General features: G+C 42.1%; 1 protein-coding gene across 2 annotated transcripts; it reads left to right on the top strand.

Moving 5' to 3' along the window:
- The first annotated feature begins 6,685 nt into the window (after positions 1-6,685).
- Positions 6,686-25,925, top strand: UPF3B (UPF3B regulator of nonsense mediated mRNA decay). 2 transcript variants are annotated; one of them, XM_032757517.2, is made up of 11 exons: positions 6,686-6,916; positions 7,809-7,915; positions 8,088-8,194; positions 14,570-14,668; positions 16,873-16,983; positions 18,382-18,425; positions 18,900-19,082; positions 19,477-19,515; positions 21,613-21,773; positions 22,084-22,378; positions 24,933-25,925. In XM_032757517.2, the coding sequence occupies exons 1-11, from the start codon at positions 6,761-6,763 to the stop codon at positions 25,080-25,082; spliced, it is 1,452 nt and encodes a 483-aa protein (XP_032613408.1). In that variant the 5' UTR covers positions 6,686-6,760; the 3' UTR covers positions 25,083-25,925. The 2 variants fall into 2 exon arrangements, with proteins under 2 accessions (XP_032613408.1, XP_032613409.1); XM_032757518.2 differs by lacking the exon at positions 19,477-19,515.
- Positions 25,926-26,805: the final 880 nt, after the last annotated feature.

The following is a 26,805-nucleotide window of genomic DNA, read 5'->3' as shown; positions in this document are numbered from 1 at the left end:
TGAATTTCATGTTGAGACTCGGGTCCCATCCCCAAGTTATCTCGTTACATATATGCAAATATTCCAAAATTGGAAACACTTCTGAAATCCAAAACACTTCTGGCCTGAAGCATTTCAGATAAGGCATACTCAACTTGTATTCTCCCTCAGAATCTAATGTCACTCCTCCAAGGCTCAGCTACCAATTTTAAACTAAAAACTTTTCTTAATTGAGAAATTCATCTCTGTTTCCCATGTGACTGAATTCCTTATATTGTTCGTTAGCTCCTCCTGTTTTTTTTGAGACAGAGTCTCACTCTGTTGCCCAGGCTGGAGTGCAGTGGCACGATCTTGCTCACCACAACCTCCGCCTCCCAGGTTCAAGTGATTCTCCTGCCTCAGCCTCCCGAGTAGCTGGGATAACAGGTGCTCGCCACCACTTCCAGCTAATTTTTGTATTTTTAGTAGAGATGGGGTTTCACCATGTTGGCCAGGCTGGTCTCGAACTCCTGACCTCAAGTGATCTGCCCGCCTCAGCCTCCTAAAGTGCTGGGATTACTAAGCCACTGCGCCCGGCCACCTCCTCCTGTTTTATGTCATCAGTAGACATCGGGAATAGCTGGTTAACATCTTTTGTTATAATCCTTAAACTGTGGGAAGGTACTTCAAATAATTATACTACGTAAGCCTCCTTTATGCACGGACTGGGAAGGAGTCCAACGTTCTCATACATATTTTTAATTTGGCTAATTTATAAAATATTACCCTTTCTTTCATAGGTAATATTAGGATCAGCAGGCGCTCATGTGAAATAATTTTTTGTACTGTACAAATTATCCAACTCCTTTCCTAATTGTCTGTTTAGAATTTGGATAATTTCAGAGCTGATCTGGGTCAAGAATTAATTAAAAACAACATTGAATATAACATTTAAATAAAAGTCAATTTGATCCTAAAATTGGATGTTAAACCACCTTTAAGCTAGGTGGAGCTGAACACCAGGCAGTTCCACAAGATTTCCACAAGGAGTTTTATTTGTGAAAGGAATTAATAAAAAACGGGCAAGACAATTTATTAAAAGTAGCCTGTTCAACGGAGGGCAGGGAAGATGTTTTAAAGTAAGGTTCTTCCATTTGTGTATAGATATTTTCTTTCTGGGTTTTTTGTTTGTTTGTTTGTTTGTTTTGAGACAGGGTATTGTTCAGTCGCCCAGGTTGGAGTGCAGTGGCGCGATCACAGCTCACTGCAGCCTTAACCCCTGGGCTCGAGCTATCCTCCCGCCTCAGCCTCCTGAGTAGCTGAGACCACAGGTGTGTGCCACCATACTCAGCTAATTTTTTAATTTTTTGTGGAAATGGGTTTTGCCATGTTGCCCAGGCTGATTTCGAACTCCTGGGCTCAAGTAATCCTCCCACCTCAGCCTCTCAAAGTGTTGGGATTACAGGCAGAGCCTCCTTCTGCTTTTCTAAAGTGGGGTCCCAAACATGATACTGCTCATCATCAGAAGTGGGAAGAGGAACCTTGGAGCATACAGTGAAACTGTGAGAATCAGTGGTGTGAGGAACTTTAGGGACAGCTCTCTTTCTCCCTCTCTCTCTCTCTCTCTCTCACACACACACACACACACACACACACACACTTATTCTTGTTCTCCCCCTTACTTGGTGGAAAGGAGCCATATCATCATCCCTGTTTTGTTTTGTTTTGTTTCTTTTGCTCTGGCATAAATAATATAATAACCTGGTGCAATAACCAAAAGGATAGAAAGGCACACAGTGAAAAATGTATGAAAAGGTGCTTAACTTAATCATTAGAGAAATGCAAAGTGAAACTACAATGAGCCACCCCTACACACCCACTAGACAATACCAGATGTTGAGAAGGGTATGAAGCAATCAGGACTCTCACACACTGCTGATAAGTGTAAATTGGTACAACCCTGTTGGAAAACTCTATGGTAGTACCTACTAAAGTTGAGCATATGCTTACTCTGTGATCCAGCAATTCCACTCCTAGGTATGTATCTGACATGAATCATCAAACAATATGTACTAAAATCCCAGCAGCACTATTTGTATTAGCCCCTAAGAGTGGGATAAATTGTAGCAGACTCATGCAATGGAATATTATGTAACAGTGAAAAGGAATAATCCACAGCTACATATAACATAAATGAGCTGGGCGTGGTGGCTCAAGCCTGTAATCCCAGCACTTTGGGAGGCCGAGGCAGGCGGATCACGAGGTCAGGAGTTCAAGACCAGCTTGGCCAATGTTAGAAACAAAATGCTTGTTTCTCGGTGCCACAAAGAAATAGCACTCGAACATAAATTTAATTTTCTCAGCAAGACAATTTTTACTTCTATAGAAGGGTGCAACTCGTGAATGGAGTAATGGCGAGAGCACACCTGAACAAGGGAGGGGAAGGGGTTCTTATTCCTGACACAGGTAACCCCTACTGCTGTGTCGCTCCCCTATTGGCTGGGGTTGGACTACACAGTCTAAGCTAATTCTGATTGGCTACTTTAAAGAGACCAGGGGTATGAGCCAGAGTGGCGGGGTCAGTAGTTTGGTGGGAAGGACGGTTAGGAACAGGTAACTAAAGGTGACTTAGGTCAGAGCAGGTGACCGGGGTGACTCAGGTCAAAGCAGATGATCGGGGTGAGTCAGGACGGAGCAGGTAACCAGGGGAACAGATGTGAACTACTGATGAAAACTGGTGGAAAATGTTTACTGAAACTACGAGGAAGTTACAATGGAGGACAAAGAACTGAACATACTGACATACTGATTCTTTAAAGAGAAATCTAGAACTCACTGTATCCAACAGCCAATATAGTGAAACCCCATCTCTACTAAAAATACAAAAATTAGCCGGTCGTGGTGGCACACGCCTGTAGTCCCAGCTACTCGGGAGGCTGAGGCAGAAGAATCGCTTGAAACTGGGAGGTGGAGGCTGCAATGAGCCAAGATGTAAGCCAAAATGGCGCCACTGCACCTCAGCCTGGGCGACAGAGCAAGACTCCGTCTCTAAATAAATAAATCTCAGTCATAAATGTTGACAGAAAGGAGCCTAACATAAAAGAATACATGCTGTATGATTCAATTTACATAAAGTTCAAAACAGACAAACTCAGTAGTATTAGAAGTCATTCATAGAAGGATGTAGCTGCTAAAAAAGAAAAAGCAGACAAACTCAATAGTATTAGAAGTCATTCATAGAAGGATGTAGCTGCAAAAAGGATAGTGGTATTCTTGGTGGCGAAAATGACTGGGAACAAGTAGGAAGAGAGCATCTGGCATGCTGGCAATGTTTTGTTTCTTGATCTACATGCTGGTTACATAAGTGTGTTCACTTTGTGAAAATTCAGCAAGCTGGATGCTTACTTTTAGTGCACTTGTCTGTACATGTGTTATACTGCAATTAAAAGTTTCATTAAAAAGGAAGTCTACAGTATGTGTTAGGTAGAATAATATCTCCCCCAAAGTTGTACACATCCTAATCCCCAGAAGCCATGACTATGTTAGGTTATATAGTAAAAGGAAATTAAGGTTGCTAATCAGCTGTCCTTAAAATAGGGAGATTATCCTGGATTTTACAGGTGGACACAGTGTAAACACAGGAGTCCTTAAAAGTGAAAGGGGAAAGTGCAGAGGCCAGGAGTTGGAGACCAGCCTGGGCAACACAGTGAGACCCCTTCTCTACAAAAATAAAAATAAATTAGCTGGGCACGGTGGCATGCACCTGTAGTCCCAGCTATTTGGGAGGCTAAGGCAGGAGGATCACTTCAGCTCAGGAGTTTAAGGCTTCAGTGAGCTGTGACCCTGAAAAAAAAACTTGGAATGGCAAGGCAGAGAATAAAAGAGATACAGACAATAGACAGAAGTAGGGGCAGGGTCAGAGAGAGATGCTATGCTGCTGGCTTTGAAGACGAAGGGTTCACAAGCCAAGGAATATGGGCCGCCTCAAGAATCTGAAAAAGACAAGGAAATCTATTATCTCCTAGAGCCTCCAGGAAGGAACTCAGTCCTGCCAACACCTTGATTTTAGCCCTGTGAGACCCATATTGGACTGTTTGTTTGTTTATTTATTTATTTATTTATTTATTATTACTATATTTTTTTGCCCCCTCACAGGACAAAGCTAAAACCTTGTTGGACTTTTAACCTACAGAACTGTAAGATAATACACTTGCATTATTTAAACCCACTAAATTTGTGGTAATGTTACAGCAGGAATAGGAGGCTAATACAGTTGGTGTGGGGGAAGATCAAGTGTTCAGTTTTGGATGCATTCAGTGGCTGAGCACATTAGATGTCTTAAGTGGAGATGTTAAATAGGCAGTTGGATACATGACTCTGGAAATCATCAGGGAGGTATGGGCTGGAGATGTAAATTCTTTTTTCGTTTTGTTTTGGTTTTGAGACGGAGTCTCGTTCTGTCGCCCAGACTGGAGTGCACTGGCACAATCTCGGCTCACTGCAACCTCTACCTCCCGGGTTCAAGCAAATCACCTGCCTCAGCCTCCCGAGTAGCTGGGATTACAGCTGCCCGCCACCACGCCGGCTAATTTTTTTGTATTTTTAGTAGAGACGGGATGTCACATGTTGGCCAGGCTGGTCTCGAACTCCTGACCTCAGGTGATCCACCCGCCTTGGCCTCCCAAAGTGCTGAGATTACAGCTGTGAGCCACTACGCCCGGCCTGGACATGTAAATTCTAGAGTAGAGTTGTCAGCAAAGAGAGAAAAGCCAAAAGAATGAATGAGATTAATAAAGGAGTGAGTGTACATGTAAAAGAGGTCTAAGGACTGAGCCCTGGGACACTTTATTCTGGCAACTGACAAATAGCTGGTGGTTTAAAGCTAGTAAGGACACCAAAACAGAGGCATACACTACCAACATGCAAGTGCAGAGCTAAGCAGTAAGTCAGAGGCAGATGCATAAACAAGGCTCATAAGAACGGCCAGGTACTGAAAGCAAGAGTACCAGATGCCAAATACAGGGAAACAGTTTTAGCCACAGGAATAGGAATCCAAGAACAGGCTGGACAATTGGAGTGAGAAAATTTAAGTGCATTCTAGAGGTCGGCAAAAATGGGAGTTGGCCCTTAGGCAGCTTTCTGCCTTGGGCTCCTATTGCATCTTTAATTTGGTTTCTGTCCTCTATGGGTGTCTGTCTCTCTCTCTCTCTCTTTTCGAGATGCAGTCTCACTCTGTCACCCACGTTGGAGTGCAGTGGTGCGACCTCGGCTCACTGCAACCTCCGCCTCCTAGGTTCAAGTGACTCTCCTGCCTCAGCCTCCCAAATAGCTGGGACTACAGGCGCCTGCCACCATGCCCAGATAATTTTTGTATTTTAGTAGAGACAGAGTTTCACCAAGTTGGCGAGGCTGGTGTCGAATTCCTGATCTCAGGTGATCCGCCTGCCTCGGCCTCTCAAAGTGCTGGGATTACAGGCATGCGCCACCACGCCCTGCAAATTTTTTTTGTTTTTAGTAGAGACGGGGTTTCGCCAAGTTAGCCAGGCTGGTCTCGAACTCCTGACCTCAGGTGATCCACCCACCTTGGCCTCCGAAAGTGCTGGGATTACAGGCGTGAGCCACCACACCTGGCCGACTGATCTGCTTTCTATCACTGTGGTTTTATCTTTTCTAAAATTTCATATAAATGGAATTGTACATGTACTCTCTTTGTGTCTAGATTCTGTCACTCAACATAATCACTGTGAGATTCACATTTGGATTGTTTCCAGTTTGGAGTTATTATAAATAATGTAAAATTGGCCCTTTTTAAGTGAAGACGATGATCGCAACTAAATCAAGTTGGGTTTTATTTTTATTCCCCTCCCTGTGGAACATCAGTACCTGGGGAGAAGGATCCTTTTGCTAAAATAAGGTGATGAAAACAAATCTTGTATATTTTGGTCATATTACTCCTTTAAATATCAGTATCTTGTGATTATTTATTATTATCCTTCTTTTTTATATACAGGGTCTCGCTCTGTCGCCCAAGCTGGAGTGCAGCGGCGCGATCATGGTTCACTGCAGCCTCGAATTCCTGGGCTCAAGATCCTCCCTTCTCAGCCTTCCCGAGCAGCTGGGACTACAGGCGTGCGCCACTGAACTCGGCTAATATTGTAGTGTTTACTAAGTATCTGTAAATCCTAATCAATATAAGGAAAATAAAGTTTTTTTAAATGTTAGGCTTTTTCTTTTAGTTGTAGGAAAATAAATTCTAAAGCCTCTGAATTCAATGATAAAAAATACAAGTCGATCCCCTAGTGAGGCAAAATTTGGACGGCACTGAGTTTATCTGATGGAAACTAAGCGTGCAGAACCTATCTTTCGACCTGAAAAACTCTGAAGATGAAAGGATTCGATTTACTTACAAACAGGGACCCTGAGATATCTCTGGCTCCTGAACGCCCAACAAAAGCGGGTAGCTGCTTTGTATGCCGGGATTTGTAGTCCCCGACAGAGTCACTTCAAGATGGCGGAGTTGCTAATGACGCGCGAAGGGGCGGGCCCCGAGGGAGTCTGGGCCGCGAGGGGATTGGGTGGCGCAGGAACTTGGCGGGGGGGAAGTAAAAACCAGGTGTTAAAACCTTTGCACTGGGAAAGGCCCAAGTCTCGCGAGAGCTTGGCAGGACCCAATGGAACTTGGGGCCCGACTTATTACAAGGGGCATTTGTTGGGGGCGGAGCTTTGACAGGAGCTTCCCGGGAGCCGTTGGTGCCCGGGGTAGCCCCGTTCCGGCCAAGCCGCTTCAGCAGGGGACGTAGCCATGAAGGAAGAGAAGGAGCACAGGCCTAAGGAGAAGCGAGTAACCCTGTTAACCCCCGCCGGGGCCACAGGCAGCGGTGGTGGGACCTCGGGGGACAGCTCCAAGGGGGAAGATAAGCAGGATCGCAACAAGGAGAAGAAAGAAGCGCTGAGCAAGGTGCCGGGTCGGCCGCTGGCCCGGGAGAGGGCGGGACGAGTCCGCAGCGCGGGGAGGATGGCTGGGAATGGGGCTGCCCCCTTTCTCTCTCAGGTTCCCCTTCTATCTCTTCGCCTGAATGGAAGTCGCATCATCCTGGTTCATCCATTCACCCGAAATGGGGAGCGCCCCTCCCGGCCAAATCCTGGGTGGGGGTGAGGAAAAGGAGAGACTCCCCAAAAGGGAAGGGTTTAGGTCAGAGCTGTGAGATGATAATGGGAGGGGAGAGCGACGGTATAAAGAATGAGGAACTAAAGGTGTAATTGGGGAGGAAAATAGTGGAGGAGACATGAGGGATGGGAATATTATTCATGGAGGCGAGTTGGGGGAGAGTGCAGGGTGATTAATGGTACGGGAGGGCAGATCGAGAGCATCCTATTTTGAGAGCAATGGGTGGATTTTTTGTATTCGTTAGAGTTTTGAATTCTTAAGTTCAATGGGCAAGGATTTTGTTTTAAGATGTGTTGGACGTGGGAGAAACTTGTTACTAAATCAAGATTTCGTGGCACCCACAAAGACCAGGGTTGGCTTACTAATTTCTTGCCACTAGATCTGTTAAAAAATGGGTGATCGAAAATGATGCACAAACCTGGTAAACTGCAGGGCTGCTGTAAAGAGCAAAACCTGCGATTGTTTCCTTGCTCCAGGTGGTTCTCATTTCCAAGGGTTTTTTTAAACCGCGTTACTATTATGTTTGACTAATTCTGAGCATTGGGCTGCAGAAGAATATTTTCTCCTGGGTTTTTACAAGTGATCTCATATTTTAAAGCCCAGCCTTCAGGAACTGTGATTCTTTCAGGTATGAGAGAAAATTGATCTGTACTAATTTTATTTTCCTTATGCATTTCTTAAGGTGGTAATTCGAAGATTACCTCCCACTTTGACCAAGGAGCAGCTTCAGGAACATCTTCAACCTATGCCTGAGCATGATTATTTTGAGTTTTTTTCTAATGATACGAGGTAAAAAAAAAAAAAAAAAAAAAAAGGAACGGGGTAAATGAAAAAGGTTTCTTTCATTCTTTTTATCCTACTGTTTTCCATTTGATTTTTGAGCTTGTCTTTAATATATGCATACTTGTAAATGGGCCAGACACCTGCAAGTACATTTACATAATTGCTTTCCTCTCTGCAGTTTGTATCCTCATATGTATGCCAGAGCATACATCAACTTTAAAAACCAAGAGGACATTATTTTGTTCAGGGATCGCTTTGATGGTTATGTATTCCTTGACAATAAAGGTGAGTCCTGGTAACTGAAGTAAAAAGGGAATTTCTTTGTCATTTGTATGTTTAAGACAATGTGTGCATTGCATTGCTTCCTAGAGCTTTACACATTTAATAAGCTTATTGCAGTCTTATAAATAGACGTGACTTTTCACAGTCCTTGGTTATTTTTATTAACCTACTATTTTTTTAGTTTGATCAACTGAGTGAAATTGCAACTGTTTCCTTCTCGTGTGACACATTTTTTGCCCTGGCTTAAACCTGCTGTTTTGACTATAGAGTTTCAGCCGCAGTACTGATAAGTGACTCTTAAACCTGTTTGATAAGTTTTATTACTTTGTTTCAAGGACAAACATTTATTTTTTTTTTATTTATTTATTTATTTTTTTTTTGAGACGGAGTCTTGCTCTGTCGCCCAGGCTGGAGTGCAGTGGCGCGATCTCGGCTCACTGCAACCTCCGCCTCCCGGGTTCACGCCATTCTCCTGCCTCAGCCTCTCCGAGTAGCTGGGACTACAGGCGCCCGCCACCACGCCCGGCTAATTTTTTTTGTATTTTTGGTAGAGACGGGGTTTCACCGTGGTCTCGATCTCCTGACCTCGTGATCCGCCCGCCTCGGCCTCCCAAAGTGCTGGGATTACAAGCGTGAGCCACCGCGCCCGGCAGGACAAACATTTATTTAATTTAAATCCATTAAGCCAACAGTTCCCAGTTGGGATACTGTTTAACATTCTCACAAAGTTGTATATAATTAAAACATGAAACTTGATACATCTCGGCCCGGCGTGGTGGCTCACGCCTGTTATCCCAGCACTTTGGGATGCCAAGGCAGGTGGATCATGAGGTCAGGAGATGGAGACCAGCCTGGCCAACATGGTGAAACCCCGTCTCTACTAAAAATACTAAAAAAATTATCCAGATGTGGCGGTCCACGCCTGTAATCCCAGCTGCTCGGGAGGCTGAGGCAGAAGAATCGCTTGAACCCGGGAGGCAGAGGTTGCAGTGACCTGAGATCACGCCACTGCACTCCAGCCTGGCGACAGCTAGACTCTGTCTCAAAATCAAAAAAAAAAAGAAACTTGATACATCTCTTACTTTATATCCAGAAAGGTCCAGTCTAGGGAAGACACATTTCTGCTTTAACACTGTATTGTCTGCTACCTACATTTAGCCAGAGAGTATCTAAGCTGCCATTTGCCACTTTTCTTTTTGGTTTGCAATTATAGGTAAATAGTGTGTCTTCTTGTTTAGTTTTGTTTTTTTCAATATTACTTCAAAGTTGGTAAAAATTAAATTTTTGTCAGGGACTATGCCAGTAAAAATTGAAGGATTGCCACTGTTTGTCTAACTTTTATTAATCTCCCTAAGCCAGCTATTTTTCCACTCCAACTATTTTATTCCAGTAGATATTTAACTAGATTCTAGTTACTTAGCCTGGAAATCTGAGTTGTGTTTGATTTTTTCCTTTTTTAAAATCTCTTACATGTAAGTTATTAATCTTGTCAATTTATTATCTTTTGAGACAGGGTCTCCACCCAGGCTGGAGTGCTATGGCACAATCACAGCTCACTGCAGCCTGGAATTCCTGGACTCAAGCAATCCTCCCACCTCAGCCTCCTCAGTAGCTGGGACTACAGATGTATGTCACCATGCCTGGCTAATTTTCTTTAAATTTTTTATAGAGATGGGGTCTCACTATGTTGCCCAGGCTGGTCTTGAACTCCTGGGCTCAAGTGATCCCCCCACCTCAGCCTCCCAAAGTGCTGGGATTACAGGTGCGAGCCACCATACCCAGCCCAACACCACTTATTAAAGAGACTATCCTTTCCCCATTGTGGTTTTTTTTTTGTTGGTTTGTTTTGTTTTGTTTTTAAATCTTAGAGACAAGGTCTGCTTATGTTGCCCAGGCTGGATTTTATTGTTTTTTTAATATCTTGTTCACCTAGACTTAAACAGTCACACTTTATGTCCTCATCACTTCGTGCCTAGACAACCACTGTCTCTAAACTTACAGGATTTTCCATTTTTTTCATTCTTGTATAATTCAGTCTATTATATTGCCATGAAATTAATCTTTTTGAAAATAATGATTTAAATTAACAGTTGGGGGAAAAAGTCCAAACTCCTTAGCCTGGTAGTCAGGGTCCTCCATATTCTGGCCTCACTTCTGTTTCTTCAGCCTGTCTTCCACAATTTCCCTCTGTTTCAGTCTGGTTTATCTATTCCTTCTCAAATATATCACCGTTTTGTTTTTAGGTTTTTATTTTTGTTTTTTTCTTTTCTTCTCTCTCTCTTTTTTTTTTTTTTTTTTTTTTTCCGAGACAGAGTCTTACTCTGTCGCCCAGGCTGGAGTACAGTGGCACAATCTTGGCTCATTACAACCTCCGCCTCCTGGGTTCAAGCAATTCTCCTTCCTCAGCCTGCCGACTTAGCTGGGATTACAGGTGTGCGCCACCACACCCAGCTAATTTTTGTAATTTTAGAAGAGATGGGGTTTCACCATGTTGGCCAGGCTGGTCTCAAACTCTTGGCCTCAAGCAATCCACCCGCCTCAGCCTCCCAAAGTGCTGGGATTACAGGTGTGAGCCACCATGCCTGGCCTAATATATCACAGTTTTGAAGCTAATCTGATTCTGTACTCACTGGGATTCCCAACATAATTTTTCCTCCATGACTGCTTTGCAATGCCTTCTGGTCAATTCTATTTACTTTTATTTTTTTGCTTATGTCTACATGCCAATGATTTAAGGATGGGATACCTTGTTTTTGACATTCTGTGACAGGGTGCTTGTGAATTTTTTTCCCATTAGTCACTTGGGGTTTTTGTATTGAAATATAACTCACCTATAATAAAATTCATTCTCTTAAAGCGTACAATTCAGTGGTTTCTGGTATATTCACAAAGTAGTACAACCATCAGTACTAATTCCAGAATGTTTTCATCCCTCCAAAAAGAAACCCATATCTATTAGTAGTTACCTCCCATTCTCTCCCTCCAGCCCCTGGCAACCACTAATCTATGTATCTATGATTTCCCTCCATTTCATATAAATGTAATCATACAATATGTGGTCTTTTCTGACTGGCTTCTTTTACCTAGCACAATGTTTTCAAGGTCCGTCCATGTTGTAACATATAACATATATCATTGCCTCATTCCTTTTGCATTTGTAAAAATACACGTAACATAAAATTTACCATCTTAACCATTTTAAGTGTAGGTTCAGTAGCATTAAGGTATATTCACACTGTTGTGCAACAATCTTGGGAACTTTTTCATCTTGAAAAACTGAAACTCTTTACCCATTAAACAACTCCTTATTTCGCTTACTCCAGCCCCTGGCAACCACCATTATACCTTGTGTCTGTATGAGTTTGACTACTGTAGGTACCACATATAGGTGGAAACATACTGGCTTATTTCATTTAGCATAATATCTTCAAGGTGTATCCATGTTGTAGCATGTGTCAGAATCTTCATCTTTTTTTTTTTTTTTGAGACGGAGTCTCACTTTGTTGCCCAGGCTGGAGTGCAGTGGCATGATCTCAGCTCACTGCAACCTCCACCTCCTGGGTTCAAGCAATTCTCCAGCCTCAGCCTCCCAAGTAGCTGGGATTACAGGTACCCACCACCACGCCTGGCTAATTTTTTGTATTTTTGGTAAAGATGGGGTTTCACCGTGTTGGCCAGGCTAGTTTCGAACTCCTGACCTGAAGTGATCTGCCTGCCTGAGCCTCCCAAAATGCTAGGAATTACAGGCATGAGCCACTGCCCCAGCCTCATTTTTAAGACTAATATTCCATTATATGTGTATATCACATTTTGTGTATCCATTTGTCTGTCAAGGGGTATTCGAGTTGCTTCCACTCTTGGCTATTTGTGAACAATATTGTTATGAACACAGATGTGCAAATATTCGAGTCCTTGCTCTCACTTCTTTTGTATATATACCGAGAAGTGGAATTTCTGGAGTCATTTGGTAATTCTATTTTTATTTTATTATTTATTTATTTTGAGACAGAGTCTCTCTCTGTCACACAGGCTGGAGTGCAGTGGCACGATCTTGGCTTACTGCAACCTCCACCTCCCAGGTGCAAGCATTTCTCCTGCCTCAGCCTCCCAAGTATCTGGGATTACAGACGCCTGCCACCACACCCTGCTAATTTTTTATGTTTGTGGTGGAGACGGAGTTTCACCATGTTGGCCAGTTTGGTCTCAAACTCCTGACCTCAAGTGATCCGCCCGCCTTGGCCTCTCAAAGTGCTGGGATTACAGGTGTGAGCCACTGCGCCCCGCTGGTAGTTCTTTTTTGTTTTGTTTTGTTTTGTTTTGTTTTTGAGATGGAATTTCGCCTTCGTTGCCCAGGCTGGAGTAAGTACAATGGCGCGATCTTCCCTCATTGCAACCTCCACCTCCTGGGTTCAAGTGATTCTCCTGCCTTAGCCTCCTGAGTACCTGGGATTATAGGTGCCCACCACCACATCCAGCTAATTTTTGTATTTTTAGTAGAGATGGGGTTTTACCATGTTGGTCAGGCTGGCCCAATAATTCTATTTTTAATGTTTTATGGAACTGCCATACTGTTTTCCATGGCAGCTGCATCATTTTACATTCCCACCAATACATGAGTATTCCAGTTTCTCCACATCTTTGCCAATGCTTGTTATTTTCTGCTTTTCGATAGTAGTCCTCCTAATAGGCGTGAGATGATACCTCATTGTGGTTTTGATTTGCATTTCCCTAATGACTAGTAATGTTGAACATATTTCCATATGCTTGTTAGCCATTTGTATATTATCTTTGAAGAAATGTCTATTCAAGTCTTTTGACCATTTTTTAAATTGCGTTATTTGGTTTTTTGTCGTTGAGTTATAGGAGTTCTTTGTATATTCTAGATATTACCCCTTATCAGATAATATAATTTGCAGATATTTATCCCATTCCATGGGTTGCCTTTTCACTCTGTTGATTGTGTCTTTTGATGCATAGAAGTTTCTAATTTTGACGTTGTCCAATTTATTTTTTACTTTTTTTAAATAAGAGATATACTTCATCTTTTTGTTTTATTGTGGTAAGAACACTTAACATGAGATCTACCCTCTGTATTTTTACTTTTGTTGCCTGTGCTTTTGGTGACCTGGTGTTTTTTTTTAAGTATTAACAGATTTTTCCCCAGCTTTATTGAGCTATAATTGACAAATAAAATAATATATATTTAAATCTTACTATGCGATAATTGTTTTTTCTTTTTTTTTTTTTTTTTAACCAAGCTGGAGTGCAGTGGCACAATCTCAGCTTACTGCAACCTCCGCCTCCCGGGTTCAAGTGATTCTCCTGCCTCAGTCTCCCAAGTAGCTGGGATTACAGGCGTGCACTACCACGCCTGGCTAATTTTTGTATTTTTATTTATTTTTATTTTTATGTATTTATGTTTTTGAGACGGAGTCTTACTCTGTCGCCCAGGCTGGAGTGCAGTGGCGTGATCTTGGCTCACTGCAATCTCTGCCTCCTGGGTTCAAGCGATTCTCATGCCTCAGCCTCCAGAGTAGCTGGGATTGCAGGCACGTGCCACCAAGCCCAGCTAATTTTTGTATTTTTAGTAGAGACAGTGTTTCACCATGTTGGCCAGGTGGGTCTCAAACTTCTGACCTCAAGTGATCCTCTCACCTCGGCCTCCCAAAATGCTGAGATTATAGGCGTGAGCCACCGTGCCCGGCCTAACGTGATAATTTTATATATGTATACATTATGAAATGGTTACCACAATCAAGTTAACACATTCATCACCTCACATAACACATCATCTCACATAGTTACACTTTTTAAAAATAAGAGCTTTATTGAGATATAATTCACATGCCTGAAATAGTCACCCTTTTAAAGTATATAGTTCAGTGAATTTTAGTATATTCATAGGCTTGTGAGCCTATCACCACAATCTAAATTTAGAACATGTTCATCACCCCTAAGAGAAACCTCATGCATTAGTTGTCACTCCTCATTCTTCTCACCACTTCTACCCCAAACTCCAGGCAGCTACTAATCTACGTTCTGTCTCTATAGATTTGCCTATTTTGAAGATTTCTAACATTTTTAAATGAAAATTAGTTTGTAGGGTCTTTTTCACATTAAAATATCACATTTTATAAGTTGAATTTATATGAATATTTTACTTCCATGCCATATGGTTTCACTACATTATCAGTGTGAATTTGTGGCTCCTTTTGTAGTATGTTGATTATGGTTGTGCCAGTGTGCTTTATGCCTTTGGGAGACCCTCTTCAGATGACTGCCATCAAAAGAGTCATGGAAAGCAATGGGTTGATTCCCTTATATCCACTTTTGACATTTTCTTTGTTATAGCAAGTGTGGTATTTTTTTTCTAAACAGGTCAGGAATATCCCGCTATAGTAGAATTTGCACCTTTTCAAAAAGCTGCCAAAAAGAAGACTAAGAAAAGAGATACCAAAGTCGGGACTATCGATGATGGTACAGTATAGCTCTAATTATATAATGCTATTGCTGTGGGGTTTTTAAAAATAATATCTTTGTGAGAGTTAATTCGACCCCAAAATTTTAAATTAGAAAATATACAAAATAAAGTAAGTGAGAAATGTTATTTGCCGATGGAAGCTTTGCTTAATTGTTAGACTAGAGAGAGTTTCTTGCACAGAATCTCTGCTCTCTTTGGCTAGGGAATTTCATTCTTCAACCATTGAACAATATAATGTTGACTATTGAGTAACAAATCACCATAGGTTTATTGATTAGAAGATAGTGGAAAGGCCAGGCAAGGTAGCTCACACCTATAATCCCAGTACTTTGGGAGGCCAAGGCAGGCGGATCAGCTGAGGTCAGGAGTTCGAGACCAGCCTGACCAACATGGAGAAACCCTGTCTCTACTAAAAATATAAAATTAGCCGGGTATGGTGGCACATGCCTGTAATCCCAGCTATTCGGGAGGCTGAGGCAGGAGAGTCGCTTGAACCCGGGAGGCGGAGGTTGCAGTGAGCTGAGATCACACCATTGCACTCCAGCCTGGGCAACAAGAGCGAAACTCCGTCTCAAAAAAAAAAGAAAAATAGTGGAAAAAAATCAGGTTTCAAAGTTTAACAGGTGCTTCTTGAGGCCTCACCATTTTTTTTTTTTTTTTTTTTTTTTTTTGAGACGGAGTCTTTCTCTGTCCCCCAGGCTGGAGTGCGGTGGCGCGATCTCGGCTCACCGCAACCTCCACCTCCTGGATTCACGCCATTCTCCTGCCTCAGCCTCCCGAGTAGCTGGGACCACAGGCGCCCACCAACACGCCCGGCTAATTTTTTTGTATTTTTTAGTAGAGACGGGGTTTCACCGTGTTAGCCAGGATGGTCTCGATCTCCTGACCTCGTGATCCACCCGCCTCGGCCTCCCAAAGTGCTGGGATTACAGGCTTGAGCCACCGCGCCCGGCCGAGGCCTCACCATTTTTATGATTATTTATTTGACTTTTGGTTTCCATTATATTTATAAAGAAGAAGGTTTGAACTGTCATGGGAAAATTTCCATACCCAGGTAACTGTATAAAGTAGCTGAAGTTGTCACTCCTATTTTCTGATCTTTGGATATACAGTTAGCTACACACATAGTATTAGGTTGAACAGGAGTAGAAGAACTGAGGCCAGGTGCGGTGGCTCACTCCAGTAATCCCAGTACTTTGGGAGGACAAGGTGGGCAGAGTTGCTGAGGTCAGGAGTTCGAGACCAGCCTGGCCAACATGGTGACATCCCATCTCTACTAAAAACACAAAAATTAGCTAGGCATGGTGGCGGGCACCTGTAATCCCAGCTGCTTGGGAGGCTGAGGCAGAAGAATCGCTTGAACCCGGGAGGCAGAGGTTGCAGTGAGCTGAGACTGCACCATTGCACTCCAGCCTGGGCAACAAGAGCAAAACTCCGTCTCAAAAAAAAGAAAGAAACAAAGAAAGAAATACAAGAATTGAAAAACCAAAATAATTGCCTTTTAAGGTACACTGGCTCCAGATTTTGAGACCTCTGTAATGTTATGTTAGATAGCTGTTACACAACTCTTTATGTTGGATAAGGACTTAGGACCATATTTTATATCAGATTGATACTTTAGAATCATCTAATTTCCATCATTTGTTACTGTTACAGGTATTTTATAAAGATAACAGTAAAGACTCAATAACACATAGCTGTGATACTGGTTTTATTACAGATTTAGATCTGGAAGACTTGATCAAGTGACACATAGAAACAAGCAATATAATGGCTTAGATGTGTCACACTTTCTGATGTCAGAGGTCTAGGAGAGAACTCCAGGAATTCTCATCACCTCAAGTGCCACATCTAGGACTTCTCTCTAATTTATCTTTTTGGAACACCTAACTTAGTTTAGTAGGACAGTGATTTTTAAAAGCAAACTATGTAATACCCCTAGTGGTTCTGTTATAATGCATGGCGTCTCATTTTTCCTGACCCCATGTTATACCAGATTCCTATAGTGAGTATCAGTAATAGGAGTCCTGAGAGCAAGAGACCAATTAAGCTCTAAATAGTCTACCTTGTGGGTATGGTTTGGTTTTTTTTTTATCTTCCATGAAGTAAAAAATTATCATCTTTGATAAATCCGTATCCTAGATGTCTTTTTTTTGTTTAAAGTCTATTATATTTTCTGTTTCCTTAAATGATTATTTAGATCCAGAATATAGAAAGTTTTTGGAAAGTTATGCCACAGATAATGAGAAAATGACATCTACTCCAGAGACACTGCTAGAGGAAATAGAAGCAAAAAATAGAGAATTAATAGGTAAGTGGGCAAAAAGAATCAGGGCAACAGCCTTTTCATCACAGTACCTAAGTCTCCTACCTCCATTAGTTGCTAGCTGTGTGACTTCGGGGAAGTTACTAGCTTCTCTGAGACTGTTATTGTAAAATGCAGATGGTAATACCTGCCTCACAGCATTATGAGAATCCATTAATGTGGGAAAAATTCTTTGACCTATTTAGTGTCACACAAATGTAATATGAATACAAAAAGTTCGATGACTGATAAGGAACGTTTAGACAGTGGTAAGCCTTTGAAGGTCATTTGGTATTTCCTAGTAATAAGTTCATATTCCTAAAAAAATTTTGACTTGAAAATACCAAAAAATGAAATTAGTTACTGCAAAATTGAAAACTACTTGAGGAATTCTAGCTTGGATGTTGGTTCTCAGTAATAGGCTGTCACTACTGTATCAGTAGCTCTAAACATGAGCATAATCTTTGAGCCAGGATTTCCACTCAGGAATTTATCCTAAGGAATATGTGTTTTTTTTTTTTTTTTTGCTTGCTCGCTCGCTCGCTCTCTCTCTCTCTGTGTGTGTGTGTGTGTGTGTGTGTGTGTGTGTGTGTGTGTGTGTAGGATGAAGTCTTGCTCTGTCGCCCAGGCTGGAGTGCAGTGTCGCAATCTTGGCTCACTGCAACTTCCGCCTCCTGGGTTCAGGCGATTCTGCCGCAGCCTCCCTAGTAGCTGGAAGTACAGGTGCCCGCCACCACGCCCGGCCAATTTTGTATTTTTGGTAGAGCCAGGGTTTCACCATGTTGGCCAGGCTGATCTCGAACTCCTGACCGCAAGTGATCCGCCTGCCTTGGCCTCCGAAAGTGCTGGGATTACAGGCATGAGCCACTGTGCCTGGCCAGGAATATGTGTTTTAAAAGATGGCTGTAAGGCTAATAGCTTATTCAGAATGTTGAAAATGAAAAATATTCTTCCAAAACTTGACTTTTATTAATAGATGGATAGTATAAGCCCATTTCTGGTAACTTTCTTAGAATAAATTCCCAGAAGTGGAATTATGGGGTCAAAAAGATTAGATATTTTTAGCCCCTTCCCCCCAACTTCTTCCAGTTGAACAAGTTTACACTCCTATCAGTAAAACAAGAGAATGTCCTAAGTACTTAATTCTCATCAATTGGGAATGACTTTTTTAATAAATTATTTTGTTGTTTTAATTTTAATTTCTTCACTTTTTAAAAGGTATTTTAATCCCGTATTATTGAAATCGAATGCTGTAAAACTTCTTTCTGATATTACAATTGTGATCTTTCCGCATAAGGGGTGTACACATTTTCCCACCTTGGGTGGTTGGCGGGGAATGTCAGAAAATGGAATCGTTTCTAGGGGTTGATAAGTATTATTAATAATCTGTTTACATTTATGTAGCTAAAAAGACAACCCCACTTTTGAGCTTCCTGAAAAACAAGCAGGTAAATCTTTTGTCTTTATAGTTCTCTCAATACTTTAATTTAATTGCTTTGCATTCTATAAACATTTTAAGAGCATTGGGTTTCTAGAGGAGAAATAGCTGCTTTTTCCACCATTACGCTTTAAGGATTTGCCTTGTTGGTCTCACTCTCTGGCCTGCTCCTTTACTCTGGTTGTTGGACCAGGAGTTCACTCTACAAACCTGGAATGTTCTTAGATTGTCCCAGAGACACTCTTGATATTCTGAAAGCCTCTGGAGAGATAGTAAGGCAGCAGTGGAAGACTAATATTAGCAGGTCCTGGTCTTCATTGCCTTTCATTTTCTGGGTGGAGTGGGGATAACGGTGGTAGAATGCCACTTTGTAGAAAGTAGGAAGGAAAGATTATTCGGTTGGGGCGTACCATGCCTTCGGGATTTATTAGGGTTTTGGTGATGATTATTTTATTTGAAGGCTTGTGTTGATGTTTCTTTCTAGAGAATGAGAGAAGAAAAGAGAGAAGAAAGAAGGAGGAGAGAAATAGAAAGAAAAAGACAAAGAGAAGAAGAGAGGAGGAAATGGAAAGAAGAAGAGAAACGAAAAAGGAAAGATATAGAAAAGCTAAAGAAGATAGACAGAATTCCAGAAAGGGACAAATTAAAGGATGAACCAAAGATTAAGGTATGAGAATATTGAAACTGCATGTTGCTAAAAATTGCATGTATCTACTTCTTTAAATATGCATGCATCTTGTGTTGGTGTAAATGAATTTTTTGTTTTGTTTTTGTTCTCTTTTTGGGGGGAAGTGATCCAATAAAAATCTTTCCTATAATACTAATAGCATTAGTTTTTAAATTTAAGATCATTTAAAAGGATTAAGTAGTATGTTATTTCTTCAGTGCAGATCTGTGCTATTTTTGTCATTGAAAATGTTTGATTTTTAGACTACTGTCCTCTAAATTCATAGTAAATGAGGGCTTAGGGCTGGCTGGCATGATTTATGGGTTTTATTCAGCTTTTCCTTCATAATTGATACATGAAGTTACCTCATCTGTTTGTTTTCCACTGTCTTCAGGTACACAGGTTTCTGTTACAAGCTGTGAATCAGAAAAATGTAAGGACCAAGTACATGATACAGAACATCTAGTATCATGTCACACACACAGGTCTTAGCTAATAAGTCCTTTTGGTGGTGGTGGTGGTAGTGTTACTTGTTGAAAACCGCTTCAGGTTGACTTGAGTCTTCTTAAAAGCTGAGCTATTTTATTATAAATTTCTACTTCAAAAGGAAGCCCAGGTGACTTCCTGATGCTCTGCTGTGTACCCAGAAGCTTCATTGACCCACAGCCAGAGGACAACCATGCCTATATAGTTCTTTCCCATCTTATGTGCTTCTCATAACTGGCTGCCTTGTGGGAGGACTAGGGATAAATACCCTGCAATATGTGCCTTTCTCTCTCACATGACTCCCGTAGTATCTTCCTGCATATAGCTGGGAATCTGTGAGCAGCAGATTCGGATTCATGCATTGCATTTGGGAAGAAGAAAACCTGCAGAAAGATCCCAACCTTGCCACTTCCCTTCTAAGGGCATGGCTTGGGCAGCCCTTGTTTCAACATATTTCCTGGGGAAGTACTAGTACCTAGTACTTCAGATAAAGTCCAAATCTCACAGAGAGGGCGGCAGGGTCTCCTTATTTTATTTCCTGAAAACTCAGCAGTTTATGTAGCAAGGGTTCCCTATGTCTCTACGGGGCTCATTACTGGTGATGAGGGGCTTGGGGGAGGATGGAGTTTCTCATCTTAATTCTTTCCAGCAATCTCTCTGTCTGCTATGCCACAAGTGACTTGACTTGCTATTCCTAACAATCAGCAAGGCAGAAGGTAGAGCCAGCCATGCTAGAGACATTCATTAATGTTCTTATTAATGAACACCTTGGTTTCTAATAAGGATGTTCATTGGAGAAATAAGAGCACTTCCAATGAAACCTGCACATGGTATCCTCACTTTACACTGGTGCCTTCTTAGTGTCCATTTTGGACTCACCATTTGCAGTGGCTGTCTGTGTGCCAAAATGCTTCGTGCTTACGTCTTGTGGTGCTTTGCCTTTTGCTTAGTAATTTACATGATGCCTTCACCCTGAGATGAATCTTGTATGATGCCTTCACTCTGAGACTTGAAATTCTTCTATTTTGTCTAAGAATCTCTCTGATTATCCAACACTTGGAGGTATTCTCGAGAGATTCATAGCAGCGATGTAAAAAACAATGGCATTTTTGAACATGCGTAAATATGGCATTAAATACAGAGTTCCTACTCAGTAGAGATGGAACTTCACTATTTGGTTGTATGAGGCATTTAGATGTTTAAATCAAATGCCAAATCTTGTTATTAATCTCTATTGGCAAGATAATTGTACCATCATAAGTATGTTATTCTCAGGCTCAAGGCAAAATTATTCCTGCAATGGATCTCTCCTTTGGTGACCAAGGTATTTGTCATTCCAAGTACTACATAAAAACAGTCCCAACAGAAACGATCTGCCTATCACTTAAAATTTGTGGGCTGTTTCCCATTAAGTTATATCAACATGCTGGTTTGCTACAGAAGCATACTTCGAAGTATGCATTGGTTCACTTAAAGGTTGACCCATTTAAAGCCAAAGGAAGCCGGGCACAGTGGCTCACACCTGTAATCCCAGCACTGTGGGAGGCCGAGGCAGAAGGATGGTGTGAGCCCAGAAGTTTGAGACCAGCCTGGGCAACATGGTGAGACCCTGTCTCTACAGAAAATTAAAAATTTAGCCATATGTGGTGGTGTGCACCTGTTGTCCCAGCTACTCAAGAGGCTGAGGCAGGAGGACCACTTGAGCCCAGGAGGTCAAGGTTGCGGTGAGCCATGTTCATGCCACTGCACTCCAGCATGGGCAACAAAGCGAGACCCTGCCTCAGAATAAAAGCCAAAGGAGTCTTGATCCTATTGCCACAAAGTGATTAAACCACTTCGTTCAAGTGGATAACACTTTAACATTAATAGCATCCTTTTAGTAAATTACTACTCTTGTGCACTAGTTGTTCACCTGAAAGATTAAGCATACCTGCAGAGATGGGGGCCTTGTCTAGTCTAAATTTTAAATATTTGGTATACTGGGTTTTTAATAGAAGATAATGTCCCAGCCTTCAAAATAAAAATAAACATTTTATCTTTAAAGCTGCTCAAGAAGCCAGAAAAAGGAGATGAAAAAGAATTGGACAAAAGAGAAAAAGCCAAGAAATTGGACAAAGAGAATCTCAGTGATGAAAGAGCCAGTGGGCAAAGTTGTACATTGCCCAAGCGTTCTGATAGTGAATTTAAAGATGAAAAACCAAAGAGGTCAGTAGTCAAGGACTCTTTGTTATGTTTGATTTATACATGTTAGTTTTGCTGCTATGTCCTGGACATGTACCTGAATTAAGATAAGCTGTTTTATACAGGGCAGGAGGATGAGGAGGAACGGTTTCAGAATATTCTTGTAATCTGGGTGAATGGTTTTGGAGTTTTGTTCCTTCTTAAAACACTAGTATTTTTCACTCTGGTCTAAAAGTGCAACCTCATTGCAGGGGCCAAATCAGAATCATAGTGTTCCTGCATTTGTGATTATAAGATATTTCAGGGTTCTGTCTCAGATTTGTTTTTCATGCAGACCTGAAGATGAGAGTGGCAGAGACTACAGGGAGAGGGAACGGGAATATGAACGAGATCAGGAGCGCATACTTCGAGAAAGAGAGAGGCTGAAGCGGCAAGAAGAAGAGCGCCGTAGGCAGAAGGAGCGCTATGAGAAAGAGAAGACTTTTAAGAGAAAAGAAGAAGAAATGAAAAAAGAGAAAGACACACTTCGGGATAAAGGAAAGAAGGCTGAAAGTACAGAATCAATAGGCAGCTCAGAAAAAACTGAAAAGAAAGAAGAAGTGGTCAAGAGAGATCGAATAAGAAACAAGGTGCTGCTTGTCATTAAACTTGTTTATGAGGGTTTTTTTCCCTTTTCCTGCAAGTGTAAAGAAAGGGCTAGTTCACTGTTATTATAGAATTTTTAAAGGGGAACTTTAATCATCTGCAACTTTTTTTTTTTTTTTTTGAGACAGAGTCTTGCTATGTCGCCCAGGCTGGAGTGCAGTGGCACAATCTTGGCTCACTGCAAGCTCCACCTCTTGGGTTCATGCCATTCTCCTGCTTCAGCCTCCCGAGTAGCTGGGACTACAGGCGCCGCCCACCACGCCCAGCTAATTTTTTTGTATTTTTAGTAGAGACAGGGTTTCACCGTGTTAGCCAGGATGGTCTTGATCTCCTGACCTCGTGATCCACCTGCCTCAGCCTCCCAAAGTGCTGGGATTATAGGCGTGAGCCACCACGCCCGGCTAACTTTTATTTCAGTCTTGTCTGGGCTTTTATTAACTTACTATAGAAATTGTAAACATACACAAAAGTAGAATAGAGAATAGTATGATGGGCCAGGTGCGGTGGCTCACACCTGTAATCCCAGCACTTTGGCTGGCTGAGGTGGGTGGATTGCGAGAGCCTAGGAGTTCTAGACCAGCCTGGCCAACATGGTGAAACCCTGTCTCTACTAAAAATGCAAAAAATCCGGCTGGGCGCGGTGGCTCAAGCCTGTAATCCCAGCACTTTGGGAGGCCAAGGCGGGCGGATCACGAGGTCAGGAGATCAAGACCATCCTGGCTAACACGGTGAAACCCTGTCTCTATTAAAAATACAAAAAATTAGCCAGGCATGGTGGTGGGCACCTGTAGTCCCAGCTACTCGGGAGGCTGAGGCAGGAGAATGGCGTGAACCCGGGAAGCGGAGCTTGCGGTGAGCCGAGATCGCGTCACCACACTCCAGCATGAGAGACAGAGTGAGACTCCGTCTCAAAAAAAAAAAAAAAGCAAATAGTATCATGAACTCCATGTACTGTACCCATCACCCAGCAGTTCATAGCCAACCTTCTTTCTATTCTACCTCATCCCTACCCCTACTACATTATTTTCAAGCAAACCCTACACAGAATTTCTTCCTTAAATACTTCAGTATATGAGATAAGTACTCTTAATATTACCCTAGTAGCATTTTCACACCAAAGCTAACAATAATTCCTTAATGTCCTGTCTATTCAGTGTTCATATGTTCCCAATTGCTTCATTAATGTCTTTTTTTAATTAATTATTTATTTTTTGAGACGGAGTCTCGCTCTGTCATCTAGGCTGGAGTGCAGTGGCATGATCTTGGCTCACCACAACCTCCGCCTCCCGGGTTCAAGTGATTCTCCTGCCTCAGCCTCCTGAATAACAGACTACAGGCTCAAGCCACCATGCCCGGCTAATTTTTGTATTTTTAGTAGAGACAGGGTTTCACCATGTTGGCCAGGCTGGTCTCGAACTCCTGACCTCAGGTGATCCTCCCGCCTCAGCCTCCCAAAGTGCTGGGATTACAGGCATGAGCCACCGTGCCCAGCCTGATGTCTTTTTTTTAATAGGACCTAAACAAATTCCACAAATTATGCTTCCTTGAAATGTCTTCTTCAGTTCTCTTTTGTTTTTAATTTATTTTTTTGAGACAGAGTCTTGCTATGTCACCCAGGCTGGAGTGCAGTGGTACAATCTCAGCTCACTGCAGTCTCGACCTCCTGGGCTTAAGCCATCCCCCTACGTCAGCCTCCAGAGTAGCTGGGACTACAGGCATGCATCACCATGCCCAACTAATTTTCAAGGTTTTTGGAGAGATGAGGTCTCCCTATGTTGCTCAGGCTGGTCTCAAACTTTTGAGCTCAGCCGATCCCCTCAAAGTATTGGGAATAAAGGTGTGAGCCACTGCACCCAGCCAAGTTTTCTTTTAATCTAAACAATTTCCCCTTCTCTTGTTTTCCTACCATTTGTTGCAGAAACCAATTTGTCTTGTAGGGCTTTTCCTGTTCTGAATTGGCAGATTACATCCCCGTGCTGTTATTTAACGTGTTCCTCTATCTTCTGTGCTTCCTTTAAAACTGGCACTTAGGACATGGCATGATGGCTCATGCCTGTAATCCCAACAATTTGGGAGGCCAAGTCAGGAGGATCGCTTAAGCCCAAGAGTTGGAAAGCAGCCTGGGCAACATAGGGAGAGCTTGTTTGTACTAACAATGTAAAAACAGCCCAGTGTGGTAGCGCGTGCCTATAATCCCACTTACTAGGTACCTGAGATGGGAGGATCATTTGAGTCTGGAATGTCCAGGCCGCAATAAGCCTTGATCATCCCACTTGCTCTTCAGCCTGGGTGACAGGGTGAGGCCCTATCTCCAAAAAAAAATTTACCCAAGCATATAAAATAGTAATTATCAAATGGTTGCTTTTCTTTGGAGATGGAGAGAGAAAGTAGGCAAGTTGTCATTTACCATGCCCTCACATTCTTGGTCTTAAATGACTTCACTTGAGTATATATTCATACATAACTATGACTCTTAAAAATCCCATATAAAAGCTTAGTAGCGTTGTTGTAACAGTAACATATTTTATTGTACTTCAGGATCGTCCAGCGATGCAGCTTTACCAACCAGGAGCTCGAAGCCGAAATCGACTCTGTCCCCCTGATGACAGCACCAAGTCTGGAGATTCAGCAGCAGAAAGGAAGCAGGAAAGTGGTATTAGCCATAGAAAAGAAGGAGGAGAGGAGTGATAAGTCCAGATGGCCTTAGGTGTCCTGACTGTCTAGGCAGCCAAAGAGCACACGTTAAGCAATCCAGAAGTGCCTTCAGGGCAAAGAATAGAGAGAAAGGGAGTCGCTGTGCTGGTGGGGTACACTGCAGAGGAGTAAGTCTTGTGTCAAAGCAGGAATCTGATCAGAGGTTCAGAATTGGAAGTACAATTTCATTGCTTTTGCAATTTCTACAAATTAATTTTAAAGTGTCAGAAAAAGGTGACGGCGAGGACATGCATTGCAATTTGCAGGGGGAATTGTCAAGTGAGGACTTCATCACATATGACACGAGAGAAAAGTAAGAGCTGGTTCTAAAATCAAAAGCTGTTGTTCATCCTGAATTGAATTTTCTGAATTTGGGTGGAGCAGAGTCGCTTTGAAGCCTTGTTCCGATCTAGTTCTATTGCATTGTTGATGATAAGTGTTGACTTTGGGTAGTGTAGAAGCAACAAGCATGTCCTTGTAGTACAAGTACAGTGAAGGATAGAACACACTTTCGTTGATGCAAAAATTAAATAGTTATGTTACTTCTGTATCCAATGTCCTAAAGTTTTAGGGTTAGTTTTAGTTTTTTGTTTGCTTATATGAGCTTAGCGTAAAGAATATTTTTAAACATTGTGTTTTGTGGTCAGCATCTTTTCTATTAAGAGGTAAAATGTAGTCCTTGTTTGACTCTTGACAATCCAGTGTGTTTGATCTTAGGTCTCATGATCTGAGTGCATACCCTCTCCAGGAAGGAAACTGCACCAATGTCTATTCCTGTTAAATAGCAACTTTTAGTCTCAGCTTGTTTTGTTTTGATGTCAATAAATAGTAACAGCATTCAAGTGTGAAGCTAAGTGTGTTTATTAACTTTACTAAATAGCTATGAGTTTTGAGAAATTAAATTTTTGACATCTGACATCACTCACCTTCTGGTGAAGCCTAAGGGAGCTTTAACTCATGGCAGAAGGTGAAGTAGGAGCAGGCATCTCACCCAAAACTGTAAACAAAAGAGCTGGTTCTAAATAAAACAAAAGTCTATTAATTTAAACATAAAATAGGCTGGACGCAGTGGCTCACACCTGTAATCACAGCATTTTGGGAGGCCAAGGTGGGCGGATCACTTGAGGTCAGGAGTTCGAGACCACCTTGGCCAACATGGTGAAACCCCATCTCTACTAAAAATACAAAATTATCTGGGCGTGGTGGTGGGCACCTGTAATCCCAGCTACTCGGGAGGCTGAGGCATGAGAATTGCTTGAGCCTAGGAGGTGGAGATTGCAGTGAGTCAAGATTGTGCCTCTGCACTCCAGCCAGGGCAACAGAGCAAGATCCCATCTCTAAAATAATTTTTAAAAATTAGCTGGGCATAGTGGTGTGCACCTGTAGCCCCAGCTGCTCAGGAGGCTGAGACTGGAGGATCACTTCAGTCTGGGAAGTCAAGGCTACAGTGAGCCATGATCACACCACTGCACTCCAGCCTTGGTTACAAAGTGAGACCCTGCCTCAAAAAATTTAAAAAAATAATAATTTAAAAATAAATATAAACTGTTAGAAACAATAGGAAAGCAAGTGTTTGATCAATTTCTGCCTCCTTTTCTTCAGATACTTGTTTGATTTCTTTGGAAATAAAGGTAGTATGGAGACAACTCAGACCCTGGCTATCTAAACAATAATTGAGCACCTCCTAGTATGTGTTGGCACTGACACTATGGTAGTG

The sequence above is a fragment of the Hylobates moloch genome, unplaced genomic scaffold, assembly GCF_009828535.3.
Source record: "Hylobates moloch isolate HMO894 unplaced genomic scaffold, HMol_V3 SCAFFOLD_7, whole genome shotgun sequence".
Taxonomy (NCBI): Eukaryota; Metazoa; Chordata; class Mammalia; order Primates; family Hylobatidae; genus Hylobates; species Hylobates moloch.
Note: the sequence above shows the minus strand (reverse complement) of the source record. Positions and strands in the feature narration are given on the sequence as shown.